Source organism: Orycteropus afer, unplaced genomic scaffold (genome assembly GCF_000298275.1).
Source record: "Orycteropus afer afer isolate SDZICR_OR568_19922 unplaced genomic scaffold, OryAfe1.0 scaffold00313, whole genome shotgun sequence".
In the NCBI taxonomy this organism is placed as follows: domain Eukaryota; kingdom Metazoa; phylum Chordata; class Mammalia; order Tubulidentata; family Orycteropodidae; genus Orycteropus; species Orycteropus afer.
The window spans coordinates 3560895-3576807 of NW_006921900.1; the positions used below are offsets into that span (position 1 = coordinate 3560895).

General features: G+C 36.1%; 1 protein-coding gene across 1 annotated transcript in view; it reads left to right on the forward strand.

Annotated features, from left to right (window-relative positions):
* UBE2Q2 (ubiquitin conjugating enzyme E2 Q2) overlaps positions 1–15913 on the forward strand; it is a 141020-nt gene that overhangs the window by 68979 nt on the left and 56128 nt on the right. The window contains exons 4-8 of the mRNA XM_007951848.2: positions 4059–4115; positions 8195–8335; positions 11307–11391; positions 13523–13583; positions 14388–14478. Coding sequence (XP_007950039.1) covers positions 4059–4115; positions 8195–8335; positions 11307–11391; positions 13523–13583; positions 14388–14478 — 435 coding nt within the window. The remainder of the gene's footprint in view (positions 1–4058; positions 4116–8194; positions 8336–11306; positions 11392–13522; positions 13584–14387; positions 14479–15913) is intronic.

The window sequence follows — 15913 nt, forward strand, 5'->3', positions numbered from 1 at the left end:
ATATGTTTTTCATATTTTTCTCTAGTTTAATCATCTATGTATGCATCTCTGAACAATATAATGTAGTGTTGCCTGCCTAAGGCATTTGCTAACCAGAAGGCTGGCGGTTCAAACCCACTAGCCACTCCTTGGAAAGAAGACTGGGCAATCTACTTCCGTAGAGATACCTCCTTGGAAACCCAAGGGAGGGGTCGCTGTGAGTCGCAGTGGACTTGACGGCAGTTTTATATATTGTTGCATGTCTTTCTTTTGTTTAATGTTGTGTGTGAAATTCATTAGCTGTGGCTCTTTTTCTTTTTTTTTTTTTCCTGTATTTATCCATTGTTTGAATACACATTAACATGTCTATCCATTTGACTGGTTAAGAATATTTGGGTTGTTTCCAGTTTATTTGCTATTAGGAACAGTGCTACCATGATCACTCTTGTCCATATTGCATGGTATACCTATGTAAGCAACATACCTGGGGCACATACTTAGGAATTGGATGAACATGTGGTTAATTCCCACTTTGACCCAAGAGTTATTTAGGGAAAATTTTTTTTTTTTGGTAACATTTTTCAGGTGGCATCTGAGCTATTTCAATTTTTTTCCTATAGTCAGAATATGACCTGTGACTTCTCAACTGCATTATTAACAATTGCTTAAGCTTAACCATTGGTGTTACTGTTGTCTTTGCAAATAATAGATTGTTTGTTACATTCTATGCTTTTACTGTGGCTTTTTTTTTTAATGTCCCTGAAATATATATCTGAATAATGTCCTATATTATTGTTTTTTTACCATAAGGGATTTGTGGGGATGTGGATGGAAAATGCTCCTTTGAATACTCACTGTTTTTAATCATTCATTCAACAAGTAGGAATACCTATTCTGTATATTCTACTTCAGTGCTGAGGGTCCAGTGGTGAACAAACACAGGTATAACTCCCATCCTGATGCAGCTGGACACAGAATTCTGAGGTCATAATTGAGTCTTTCCCAAGTTCTTTACAGTTTTCATTATCTTCTGATACTTATTTTTATAGATGAAAAGTCTGATGCCTGTATGATTCTTAACTTCTTTTTGTATGATTTATTTTTAATTTCTGTAAGTTTGTATGGTTTCTTTGTAACTGTGAGGTATGTGATTTTACCTTGTAGCATTTCTTTGGATCATTCAGAGCTACTTCTGAAGTTTTTCTTTAGCTCAGCAACAATTTTTCTTTTATTTCTTGTCTTCTATTCCTTGGATGAATATTGTATCTCTGTATTCCTGCCCTCTGTATCTCTTAACTGTTCTCTTATTTGTGTGTCCATTTTTGCCACATTCCAAGACAATCCCACAATTTAGTTGTCCTTTTCATCATAAATGCCTTGTTCAGCCAAGTCCATTGTGCTTGCTAGCCCTTCTAGAGTGGTTTTTATTTTTGTGGTTTTGGAAAGGAGAGAAGATCCTATTTTTAATTTAATTTTTTTTTCATTAATGTTGCTATGGGTCACTTGTTCTGCCTGTTTATTTTGGTATTTTTTGATTACTAGTTTTCTTCACATAATCTGGTGATACTTGGTTACCTGCTAATTTATAGTTAAGGTATATTGTTGATCAGTATCAATTGTTGATAGGGGTGTCCCTGGCAATTGTGAATGCCATCTTTTCTGCTGTGGCCTCCCTTTCCTGGTTTATAGCCCTGCGCTCTGCCTGTGGCATATGGATGGTGATGTGCTGGCAGATGGGCTTTCCTTCATGTTGGGCAGTGGGTCTGGCTGCTAGTCAATCCAGATACCACCACGTACCCTGACTAACTCCTGAGTAAACAGAAGAGAAAGTGTTACGAGATTTTGCTGTTGCATCGAACTACCTTAAAAAAACAAATGAAAAAGTCTGTCTTTTCTCTGTGGTTTTGACACCCATATTAAGAGCTCATCAAGGTAGGCCTCCTACATAAGAGAGTGATCCTTACTAGTTGTAGTTGGGACAAGCATAGTAGAGCAAACACAATAGAGTGCGGGATGTTGTTCCAGCAGTCTTTTTGGCAGCTCTCTGGTCTGTTTCACTTCCCTATCTCATTGTCTTTGAGGTAGTAATTCTACTAGGAAAGCCATCCTGCTAACTTCCAACTTACCCAGTGGTCCCATGCATTAACTGGATTGCCTTGCGGTTTCCTCAAGATCATTTGATTCCATCTACTTTATGTCTTCTAATATGTCCTTATAGTTTTTGGTTCACTGATGATACACCCTTCTTGTTTTTGTTGTTTTTCCGGTGCTGCAATAGACTTACTCTTTCTTGTAAAATTATTTGGTGTAATTTCTTGTGAAAATTATTCTGTGGTGTTTTGGAAATCAGGCCACATATTTAACTGAAATTAATCTTAGGATTTCAGAACCCTATCTGCTTCTGGTGGGAGCTCTGATAGCATAATGGCTAAGACACTTGCCTGCTAACCAGACGGCTGGCGGTTCAAACCCACCAGCCACTCCTCGGAAGGAAGGTTGGGCAATCCTACTTCCGTAGTGATACTGCCTCGGAAACCCAAGGAGGGGTCGCTATGAGTCGGGGCCGACTCGATGGCACATAACAACAACAACAACAACATCTGCTTCTGGTAGCGTAGTGCCTAAGGCATTTGACTGCTAACCAGAAGGCTGGTGGTTCAAACCCACCAGCCACTCCTTGGAAGGCAGGTTGGGCAATCTACTACTATAGTGATATTGCCTCGGAAACCCAAGGAGGGTTCGCTATAGGTCGGATCTGACTTGACTGCTGTGTGCTTTATCTGGCTTTGGGACCTCAACTTTCACATTTGTAAAATGAAGTACTTGGACTAAATTGATGGCCACAGACTGGGCTGCATGTCAGAATCCCAGAAGAGCTTTTTAAAAACAGATTCTCTGGGGGTGGACTTTGAAAATAGCATTTATAAAATGCTGTTTCAGTATTTGATTCACCCTACTCCTGTTGGGAGCTTAGTCTTTTCTTTAAAAAAAACAATCTGTTTTGGAATGTACATTTTAGGGAAAGGATGAAGAGATGAATCACAGCATTTTGAGAGCTTGCTTGCTTTTCTCATTTAGTTTCTAGGAGATGAATAACAGATGTCTGAATAGATGCAAATTTAAAACAAATAAAAGTTTATTCTGCATGGGCATGAGTCTCCCCTCACCTTGCAGAATTCTCCAGCTCAGTAATCCAGGATAGTTACACCCTCTAAGATAATGGTTTTCTCAAGAATTGTGTCATCAGAGGATTTGAGAACAGATCCCTAGATACTGCTGAGATCTTTGTTGGTCTGATTTGATCTTTGGATCTTAGTTGTTTTGACCTTTTAGGTATTCTCAGCCCTAATTTGAGCCCAGCTTTATAGTCAAAGATGTAACTAAATACTGTGTTCTGGAGAACTACACTCTGGTTCAGGAGATCTGTCTTTTTGAACTCTGCCAAAAGTAGATATGACGCCTCTTCTTAAAATGCCATCAGATGTATTTGTGAATGAGTGGCAAATTCTGTCTCGTAGAGAAGTTTTCTGTGGTAGATACATGTTTTTTTTAAAAATGTTTTTTAAGTGAAGTTGTGATCATTTTATAATAAATTTTGTGAAGAGATTTACAAATGTCTCTTCTTTTATAGCACATTTGACCTTTGAAAATGTAAGGCAGTTGAATTTATGGAACAATTCGGGCTTTTTGTAGTTTTAAGAGGTAGATATTTTAAGGAATGGGTGGTTTTGTTACTGATTTTAAATTAAAAGCTACTGATCTTATATGTGTAGCCATATGTATAAAAATACTTTCTTTAAGTTATTTTTTAAATTTCAGTTTTGCTTTATATTTGATCAATTACCTTTGTTTATTCCTAAGACATTACGTTGGATTGTTCAAAGTTGTTTCTACTTGACAAATCAAAGCAAGACTTAAAAAAATAAATTTATTAACTTTCATAAGCTCTGTTTGTTAGTGGAACTGCAGTGACAGATGATTGAGAGTCTTTCCCTAAAGCTGTAGCACCAGTCTTCTGATGAACTCAGTGAGTGCTTACTTGTTCTGTATAGCCCTGGCAAATTCTTTCTCCATTTCAGAATGGGACAACAGAAGAAGTGACTTCCGATGAGGAGGAGGAGGAAGAGATGGCTGAAGTAGGTATTTTATGTAAGAATAACATTTTATAAATATCTTTGTTTCTGAACATTTTGGTAATTTTCTAATCTTTGATAAAGCAGAGTGTTAATGTAGAGTAATGAACAGCACATTGTATTTGGAATTGAATGTAATTTCTAAAATCTGGCTCTATACCTAACTAATGGTAAGTCTTTGAGTAAATTGCTCATCTGAAAGCCTTGGGTTTGATTACTTGGAAAGTAAGAGCTCTTTAACATTCTTTAGCACAAAAATTATATCTGTGTTTAATAATAATCAATACTTAATCTGTATTTGGTTATTTTTAGGAAGAGGAAACTACTGTTTGAATAAAAGAAGTATTTGAGAACATTTCAGGGACTACTGTATTTTTACACAGATAACTCATGCCTTATGCCGGAAGTATTTTACTTAATTTAATCATTTTCACATATTATTTATGTAGGCATGTTATTTACATTCTGTGTTATTTGCAAAACAAACAAACAAAAATACCAATGCGGTACTCACTGAACATAATGAAACTATCTGTTTTGAAAAATCACCTAAGAAGTTAGGAGAGCAAATTTCAAAGATCATGACCTTTGGCCAGTTGTTAGTCAAGCACTGATAACATTTTACAGCTTTTCAGATTTTGAAGCTTTGCATTTAAATTTAAACTTCAAAATGAAATTCTGTGTGTCTGCATTGACCAGATAAAAAGTATATTGGTTACATAGTCTCAGTTTCAAGTACTATTTTCTGTTTTGGATCTTAAAATGAATTTAGGTTACTATCCTATCTTCTTGATTTGAAGTTTCCTTAATATAAAAAATGCTTTTCAGAATGCCTCAGGACTAAAGTGGTTGTGATTTAAGTTTTGTTTCAAGAATTTGGGAATAAAATAGTTATTATCTAATTAGAATGACTTTTGGGCAGTAGAGCATTTGTTTTCAAGGAATTTAACTTAGGTAGATTAAACTCTGCATGAAAACAAGCCTTTTCCATGGGTCCAAGGTGCTACAGATAGCATTAATAGGGTAAGGTATTATACTTATCAATCAAAGAGTTGATGTACCTTACTCCCCCCTCCCCCAAAACACTAGAAAGTCACTGGGGGTAGCACCATTTAGGGAAATCTAGAAAAGTTAGAGACGGGACTTGGAGATGTCAGATTTGGGTAGGTGAAAGAAGATATTCTAGGTTTCTGAAGAGTATGGTGGAAAAGACCCAGAACAACCTTGGGTATGGTGTGTTTGGGTGCATTGTTTGATGTCTTCTTAGGACAGAAAAGTTGGTATGTCGGAGTCATGGGAAGCAGGGTTGGCTAGAAAAAGCAGATAGTTAAAATTTGTCTTGAATTAGAGACAAACATTTGCATTTGGTATGATTGTTGATAAGAAGGCTATAAGCAGAGAATAATGTGCTGAGAATATTGTTTTAGAAAGATGATAACAATGAATTCTGTTTGGGATGTGCTGATTAATAATGGAGTGCAGAAGTTCTGTTGATGAATGTGACTGAGGTTATAGGTGTAGGATGAGGAAATACATATACACACTAAGAGTGTCTCTGAGAATTCTACAGAAAACAAGTGTAGAATGGAATATAGAGCTGAAAGGAACATACTAGGAGAAGGAGCTCCAGGAAGTCTGTAGTTATGGGCAGAAAGGAATGTAATATGAATTCAAGAGATGGTGTTCTAAGAAAAAGATCATTGAATCTGGATAGAAAGTGTTCATTAAGTGGTCTAGAAATCACAATGAAGTAGTCAGCTTAAACAAATGAAAGTAGGACGTATAGACTCGTATAGAGGTTTTGGCAATTGAAGTAAAGTAAGATAATGGGAAAAGATTAAGATTAAAGAAAATCTGCTTAGATTCATGTATGTTTAAGAGCAGATAACGGGAAAGGAAGGAACAAAATGATGTGGTGATTGAAAATGTTGGTCTATGGGTATTATTCACAATCTGTTCTTTCATCCTAATTATAAAGTCATAGGTGCCCACTATAGAAAACTTGGATAATATGGAAAAATGCTAAGGAAATGTTTCCCAGATATAATAATTAATAACATTTCATTGTAATTCCTTCTAATCTTTATTTTTTCTATGCTTATTTTGGTGTAATTGAGATTCAGTTTTATATTTTGTTTCTCATTTCAAAGTTTTATTGATACAGAAGAAATGCTTATGTTTTGACATTTTAATGGCCACCTAGCATTCCATGGAACTGAGTTAATGTGCTGTTTCTGAACATGCAGGTTTTGTATTTATTTTCATGGTTATAAAGTCAAAATAGGCATCTTTTTGCATAAGTCTGTGCCTACATTTTATTTTACTTTATTTTGAACATTTTGCTGTTTTTTGGGTGGAAATTTAGAGAGTCTATTAGTTTCCCATTCAATAATTTGAACACATTTTGTTTTGTGACATTAGTTGCAATCCCTCAATGTAATAGCACACTTCCCACTTTCTCCCTGGGTTCCCTGTTCTATTCGTTCTTCTTTGCTGCCTCTTCTTGTCTTCTGAACTTTGTTTGACCAAATGCTGCCTTTTGGTCTCCTATGATTGTTTGTTCTGAGGAGTACATTCCTCACCGGTATTAATGTGCATTTTATAGGTCTGTTTTATTTGGCTGAAAATTGATTCCTGGGGATGGGTTTATTTCCAGGTTTTAAGGGTGGCTAAGAGCTCTGGTAGCATAGTGGCTAAGACACTTGCCTGCTAACCAGACGGCTGGCGGTTCAAACCCACCAGCCACTCCTCGGAAGGAAGGTTGGGCAATCCTACTTCCGTAGTGATACTGCCTCGGAAACCCAAGGAGGGGTCGCTATGAGTCGGGGCCGACTCGATGGCACATAACAACAACAACAACAACAAGGACCATAGTGGACTGCTAACCAGAGGGCTGATGGTTCAAACCCACCAGCAACTCCTCTGAAGGAAGATGGGGCAATCTGCTTCTGTAGTGATATTACCTTGGAAACCCAAGGAAGGATTGCTATGAGTCGGGTCCAACTCGATGGCACATAACAACAACAACAACAAAGGACCATAGTCTTGGGGGTTTCACATATTTCTATCAGACCAGTAAGTCTTTTTTTTTTTTTTTTTAATGATTTTTATTGTTCTACATTTTTTCTCTCACTCTGTCCAGGACCTTCTGTTGTGATCTTGATCAGAGTGGTTGGTAGTGGTAGCTGGTCACCATCCAGTTCTGATCTCAGGCTAGTGGAGGCTGTCGTTCATGTGGTACATTAGTCCTTTGGGCTAATTGTTTCCTTGTGTCCTTGATTTTCTTCACTCTTTTTTGCTCCAGATGCAAAGAGACCAGTAGTTGCATCTTAGATGGCTGCTCACAAGCCTCTAAGACTCCAGTCATATTCACCAGAGTAGGATGTTGAGCATTTTCTTTGTGGACTGTGTTATGCTAATTACTTAGATGTTGCCTGAGACTGTGGTCCTAAGCGTGAAAGCCCATTGACTCAGTCCCTCAAGGTGTTCGTTTTGTGTCTACATTTTAGACTAATTTCATAGAATTGATTTTTGGAAGTCAAATTACTAGAATAAAGTATTGACAGTTAAGGCTCTTCATACTAAAAAACAAGTAAACAAAAACTTCAACCAAACTCATTGCAGTTGAGTTGATTCCAACTCATAGACACTCTATAAGACAGAGTAGAACTGCCCATAGAGTTTTTGAGGCTATAATCTTTATATAAGCAGACTGCCACATCTTTCTTCTGTGGAGTGGCTGGTAGGTTTGAACCACCAACCTTTCGTTAAGCAGCCAAGTGCGTAACCATTCCACCACCAGGCTCTTGATACCTACTACTAAATTGTTTCAGAAGCTCCTATTAATAGGAAATGTAAATGATGGTGTATTTACCTGGTAACAGCTATGACTTTGTAAAGCTACTAAATATGGTTTATTCAGATTCTAGCTGAAGAAAATAAAGGGTGTAAAAGAGAAAGTCTTTTCAATACACATTTTTCTTTTCTGTTCCCCATGGAATCAAGAATAATAATGTTTGGCATAAGAAGCTACTGAAGAAAAATAGCTAAATAAACTAAATTTTTTTTTAAACTCTTCATAGGATATAGAAGACTTGGATCACTATGAGATGAAGGAAGAAGAGCCTATTAGTGGAAAAAAGTCTGAGGATGAAGGAATTGAAAAAGAAAATTTGGCAATATTAGAGAAAATTAGGAAGACTCAGAGGCAAGATCATCTAAATGTAAGTATGTGTAAATATCTAGAATCTGGATTTCTGTGGTTAGGTAAATTAATTATAGGTGATAATATAAAATATGGGGCAGTTAATTAATATAGGGATCACAGCTCCCCTTCTCCATGCCTGCATTGGTTGTGGGTTCAGCTACATGTTTTGTTGCCCTAGTTTACCTTTTTCATCTGTTTATAGAAACTTTCTCTGTTTACTTAGTTTTTTTTAAACTTTTTATTGTGATTTGAGTGAAAATTTACAGAGAAAATTGGTTTTCCATTCAATAGTTCATATGCCTTTTGTTTTGTGATGTTGATTGCAATCTCCACAATGTAATAGCCTTCTTCCAACATGTTTTCCCTGTGTTTAATGTTTCCATTCATCCTTCATGCCTGTCCCTTTCTACTTTCTGAGTTTTATCCCTGAGCAGAAGCTGTTCTTTTCATCTTACATGATTGTCCTAAGGAGTGCATACCTCTCTGGTGTTATTGTTCACCTTAAAGGCTTGTCTGTTATTTGTCTGAAAGTTTAGCCATGGGGCTGAGTTCAGTTCCTGGCTTGAAGGATGACTAATGGCCACAGGCTTGAAGGTTCTAGCAGTTTCTATCAGACCAGTAAGCCTAGTCTTTCTTATGTTTTTGAGTTTTATGTTTTACGTTTTTGAGTTTTGAGTTTCTCCCACTCTGTCCAAGGTCTTCTCTTGTGATTTCTTTCAGAATGGTTGGTCATGGTAGCCTGTTCACCTGCTCTTCACATCCTGAAACCACCTGCTGTTCCCTGTATTATCTCCCTTTCCATCTTATCTATGCTGTTTCTTATGGTTATCTTCCTTATAAGGGAGCTATATATTCAAATTCAACCCATCCTACGAAATGCAATTCAAATTCTTTCTCCCTATGAAGCTGACCTTTGATCTGCTCCACCTTGCCCTGAACAGACTAAAAGTAATTTTTCTCTTGAATTTCCATGAAGCTTTTATGTCCTTTTTGATTTAAAATTTCTTTTATTCAAAGCAGTACAGGGGAGTGAAATGGACACTGGGTCTGGTGACAAACACACTTGTGTGGCTTCAATTTCTTCAACTGTAAAATGCAGACAATATGTATATTCTGGATTGCCATGAAGAATAAATGAAAATGATATATATGAAATGCAAGGACAGAGTAGTTGTTGTTGTCATTTGCCATCAAGTCAGACCTGATTCACAGCAACCCCTCCTTGGGTTTCTGAGGCAGTATCACTATGGAAGTAGATTGTTCAAACCTTCCTTCTGGGGAGTGGGTGGGTATGAACCGCCAGCCTTCTGGTTAGCAGTCAAGTGCCTTAGGCACTATGCTACCAGAGCTCCTAGGACAGAGTAGAAGAACATCAAATGACAGTCTGGTGGCTATATCTTAACACTTACTCTTCCTGCCTTGTATTACAGAGCTATTTATCAACTCTATGAAATATGAAGACTGGTTCTTTGTCTTGAGCACAGGAGCACAGGTTCTCAAACACAGGGAATGAATTGTTAATGCAAGTAGATACCAAGTAAACAGATGACTTAGATTCCTTTAGTTTTTCTTCTTTTTTGCCAATTAATAGGCAAATCTTTAAAAAAAAAAAAATAATAATAATAAAGAAATTTAGTCCAGTCTATACCTTGATTATAAAAAAAAGTTTCTGACATCTGATTTCAAATGATACTTTGTGTCTTATGATTGATTCAGTTTGTTAATATGAATTACAGTCAGAGCAACTATAAATTACTGAATATTTTCACATGCTATGCACTACTCTAAATACTTTATACTTTATGTACTTTCTCTTTTCATCTAATGTCACACATTTAATGTGTAAAATAGGTATTCTTTAGATGTGAAAACTGGGGTTCAAATCAGGTAGTGTGTTCAAAGTCACACAGCTAGAAAATAATTTCTTTGTAAACTTGATTCACCCCCCCAAAGTATAGTACAGTGTTTAAAAATTTTAATTTTACGTTGCCAGAGTTGTGTTTTTTTTTTTTTTAAATCAAAAAGTATTCTTGTGTTTTTGATTTATGATAAATAATGATGTTCTTATTCAGTGTTATTAAGATGTGGCACATTTTCATTTTTAGAGACATCTCAACACTGAAAAGAACTGATATCAGTTATGTTGTTGTTGTTATGTGCCATCGAGTCGGCCCCGACTCATAGCGACCCCTCCTTGGGTTTCCCAGGCAGTTATCACTACGGAAGTAGGAATGCCCAACCTTCCTTCTGAGGAGTGGCTGGTGGGTTTGAACTGCCAGCCTCCTGGTTAGCAGTCAAGTGCCTTAGGCACTATGCTACCAGAGCTCTGGTAGCATAGTGAGGAGCTCTGGTAGCATAGTGGCTAAAGCACTTGACTGCTAACCAGAAGGCTGGCGGTTCAAACTCACCAGCCACTCCTCGGAAGGAAGGTTGGGCAATCCTACTTCCGTAGTGATACTGCCTCGGAAACCCAAGGAGGGGTCGCTATGAGTCGGGGCCGACTCGACGGCACATAACAACAACAACAATATCAGTTATGTGCAGGCAAATATGTTGTTTAAGTTCTTAATATATAAACTAGACCTTGAATATAACATTTTTGCTTATAGTCTTATGGTGAGAGGTTATAGTATTTTCAAAATTTGGTAGGGTTTGGAACAGACTCATAAGTTTTAGGTTACTGCAGGATGTATGGTAGTCTAGACTTTTTTTTTTCTTTCAAATAATAAAAACCAAAAACCTATTGCCATCAAGTTGAATCTGACTCATAAGAAATAGTAAAAGAACCAGACTTGTCTCTAATCTTATATTACTGTCAAAACTTCATAATCCTTCATTTAATTCAGTTTAAATTTTTAGTTTCTTAAAATGTTCAGTAGTGATCTATTGTTACAAGCTTTTTCACACTTTTATTTCAGGTTCAAGCACTTTAATCTTTAATTATTTGACTCAACAGATCTTGGTAAACAGTGAGTTTTATGTTTCAGGGTGCAGTGTCTGGGTCAGTGCAAGCTTCAGATAGGCTTATGAAAGAACTCAGGGACATATACAGATCACAGAGTTATAAAACAGGTAAGGACCTCGTGGTCTCTGCTACCTCCATTGTTCTTATGTTCTTTTCTATTCTTATATAATAAACTTCATTTCTTATAATCTGAACAGGAATGGAAATGTTTTACTAACTTTATTTTAGGATATGAAACTCAAAGTTACAAGCTACCCAAAGATGTAGAAGGTTAAAATGAAAGAATTTACCTTTTTATTGTTTTTATGGATACATCATTTAATTTTTTATCTCATTCCTGGTAGGGATAAGCCATTTGATTTTTATCTTCTGGGAAAAGCACAAGTAATAGCTGATTAGAAAGTAAATATATTTTATTATACAAAGAACTACTTTGGAGTTGATTTTTATGATTGTTTTCCCCTTTTTGGAAAACAACATAATCACTCTTATTTTAGAGGTAGTTATAATATTTTATGATAGAGAAAATACTGAAGCTGTCAAGGATTTCATTTTACTTGGACTCACAAACAGCAGTTAGGAAATCAAGCTGCATTCGGCAAATCTGCTGCAAGAGACTTCTTTAAAGTATTTCAGAAGCAAAGATGTTACTTTGAAGACTAAGGTATGCCTTACCTAAGCCATGATTCCCTCCCCCTCACACTCACACTTAGTTTATCTTTATAAAAATTATGGTTTTGGGGAAAGTTTACACAGAAAATTAAGTTTCCATTCAACAATTTATACATGCTTTGTTTCATAAGCCATGGTATTTTCAGTTGGCTCATATGCATGTGAAAACTATATAGTGAATGAGGAACATTGAAGAAGAATTTGATGTGTTTGAATAATGGTATTGGTGAAGATACTAAATATACCATATACTGCCAGAAGAACAAACAAATGTGTCTTGGCAGAAGTACAGTCAGAATGCTCCTTAGAAACAAGGATGGCAAGACTTCGTCTTACATCCTTTAGCCATATTATCAGGAGGGACCAGTCACTGGAGAAGGACATCACGCTTGGTGAAGTAGAGGATCAGTGTCAGAGAAGACCCTTAATGAGATGGATTGACACAGTTGTTGCAACAGTGGGCTCAGACATGGCAGTGGTTGTGAGGATGGTATAGGACTGGGTAGTATTTTGTTCAATTGTATTTGGGGTTGCTGTGAATTGGAACTGACTTGATGGCACCTGATGACGATGACAATTACAATATTACGTTTAAAATAGAATGAATTCTTTTCCCTTTCATAGTTTGACTTAAGAGTGTTCTTTTTTACCCAGTAAGACTTGAATATTGTGGCACCTTTCTGACTACAGATAACACTCTTCTATGTTGTTACAGTGATTTTAGCTGTATCACATAAAGGAAATAACCAGACTCTCATTTGTTTGAAAAGATAGCATTATGGTCCATTCAGAGATTCTCAAGAATGATCAAATCTAAATCATTAGAAATTTTAAATTAAAAAAAAAAAAAATCTGCTTCATATAGTACAAGATAACCTAACTTGTCCCTGAACCATTAAAAGTTTGAGATATCTTGCATTCTCAAACTTAAAAGAAAAGGATAGCAGATTGGCTATCCTTTTCTTATAAGCCTAAAAGTTATCTGTAGAAATGATAGTATAATGTTAAATATTTCTATTCTTGTTTATTTAAAAATGTTAAATAATTGCTTGTTTCAGCCTTGTTTGTAGTAGGAAAAAAGTTAATAATCTATAAAATCAGTTACTATAGAATTGTTAATACGATTGGTATAGACTTTGATATACTAACTTGGTTAGAAATTTATATTTTCTAATTTAGTATTAAGAAAAATTCTCTTTCTTGAAAGTTGGAGAAAGCAGAATGGAAAACAATATTGTAGAGAGTTTCCATTTTCGTGTAAGTGTTTGTATGCACATAAAAGAAAATTCTTAAATACATAAGATTTTGTTCTCTTTCTACCACTCACAGTCATTGGTAAGCAATTTTTCAAGTCACTAAGGAATTCTTTTAATTGCAGCCTTAATTATCTGTTAATGGCATAGATACTTGGCTGCAGTGGCAAAATATTTATAATATAGTTTACTTGTTCCTTGTTTAAATAGCAGAATTTGTAGCTGTTGTTGGCTGTTTAGAGTATACATTTACACCAAAGGAATAGTTACATGATCAAATGAAGCATAAATAACTTGCCCTATATCTTTACAGGGATTTATTCAGTGGAACTTATAAATGACAGTTTATATGACTGGCATGTTAAACTGCAGAAGTAAGTGGCCTTTTTATGCTAACTCACTTGTTGCATTGTTAAACTATCAAAATGGAGAATGTTCTTCCCTCTGATTTGATATGTTTATACAATGGCTTTTACTTAGTACTTTAGATACTGTCACAACAAAAATATTTCTTAGGTTGTTTAAAATGAGCTGTTTCTGAGGCCTAATATGGAAAGTGAGGAAGATGAAGGAGAAAAAAAGAGACTAGCTGTGGATAAAGTGTTTCCTGGAGTCCATGAGAGAGTGGTAGAACTTAGAAACAAAAGTATATTTAATAACTATGAGATTGGATGTGATACCTACTTTATAGCTTAAAATAAGAGATTTGAGTGAGACTTGGTTATGAAACAAGTTTTGTGTATGATTTGTAAATGGTCTTGTCTGTGGCAAATATTTTCTTTGAGCCCTTGGCTTATAATACAGTTTTAGGGAATAGATTTAATTTTTTTGAGTTCTAGGCATTGTAATTGTTGTTGTAGAGCTATATAGGATTTGAGAAAATTAGGTACATATGATCACAATTGTTTTCTTTTAGAATGACTGCTAACTTTGAATCCCCTTATGAGAATAGATTTACAGTGCTATGATCTCCTTATGGACATTTATTCCTGAGGGCCTGGTGGCTATAGTTACTTATTTTTCCTGGGGCATATAGGAGCTTTAGACCAACTATCTTTGATACTTAACTCTAGGGGCTCCTTTTTAGCTCTTGATTGTAGTGGGTTTACTTTTGAGGTCATAGTAAGAAAAAGTCTCTTACCTTTTTTTTGAACTATTTTTTGCTTTATGATTCTTAGGGTTGATCCTGATAGTCCTTTGCACAGTGATCTTCAGATCTTAAAAGAAAAAGAAGGCATAGAATATATTTTGCTTAACTTCTCTTTTAAGGTAAGAAAATAGTAATGAAATTTCCATATTGCTTCTAATGGGAATGTTTATTTGTACAACTGTTTGGGAACTAGTAGAATTGGTAAAGTAGAAGATATTGCTCTTGTGCTGGATTTTCTAGAAGAGAAAAATCATCAAAGCATACATATATATATATATAGAGAGAGAGAGAGAGAGAGACAGAGAGAGAGAGAGAGAGAGAGAGAGAGAATGAGAGAGAGAGAGAGAGAGACAGACAGAGAGAGAGATTGATTTAATTTAAGGAAATGGCTCACGCACACGTGGAGGCTGGCAAATCCCAAATCTGTGGATCGGGCAACAGGCTGGAGGCCTCTCCTGACTTAGACTTAATATTGTTGCAGGGGCTGAAAAACCCAAAATTGACAGGTTAGACAGCAGGAGGCAACTGGCCTGGAGGCAACTGGCCTACAGGGCTGTGGGAACTGGCAAATCCTCAGATCTGTAGGTCAGACAGTAGGCTGTTGGCTCATGTCCAGAGAACTGGAGGTCAGAGGATGACAGGTCAGATATAGAATCAAGGAAGAGCACTTTACCAGAGTATTCATGTATATTGGTTATAGGTCATAGCCCCAAGGAAGCTCTCTTACAAAATGGAGAATAATTACATAATATTGAGAATCATGGCCTAGCCAAGTTAATACATAATATTAACCATAATAAGCTACCCCTGTCAACTTGGCACCTATGTACATCTCCTTAAACCATACATAATCTCTAAATAAAAACAATTATAAAGTCATACTTGTACCTAACATGATACAACTAATGTGTAACTGAAAATGCAGTACCTTCATTTCCATGATACATTTATAAATAATGGGATAAAAGAAGAAAAGAAAAATGTTTATACATATACACACACATGTATAATAAAACAAGGAAGGAATACTCATAACAATTACAATCCTTGTTTCTGTAATTGAGCACATCGTCATAACTGGTTACCTTCTTGTACCACCCATTTCATATTCCCCTTATAGCAAGTACCTTAGCTGATCATGGTTCTTTGCCTGACCCAAACTTTCATTCCTGAAGGGTCTGAACCATTAGTAGTTATTTCAGAATTGCGTTGCTGTAGTTTTCTATTGACTTTAACCATAGGACATGCTAGAAGGCCTACGGGATATCCTATATTTTATGCATATTCTTCTTTACTTAAATTATGTATTATCAGTATGATTTCCTCTTAGTAATCAGAATCAGTCACATCAGCCAATATAGTAACTCCCTTGTTTGCCTCTTAATCCAGAGGCATGAAGAGTCCAAGTGACAGGATGACATTCTTAACTTCTTGTTGTTGCTGTTTGCGGTCGAGTGGGCCCCGACTCATAGCGACCCCTCCTTGGGTTTCCGAGGCAGTATCACTACGGAAGTAGGATTGCCCAACCTTCCTTCCGAGGAGTGGCTGGTGGGT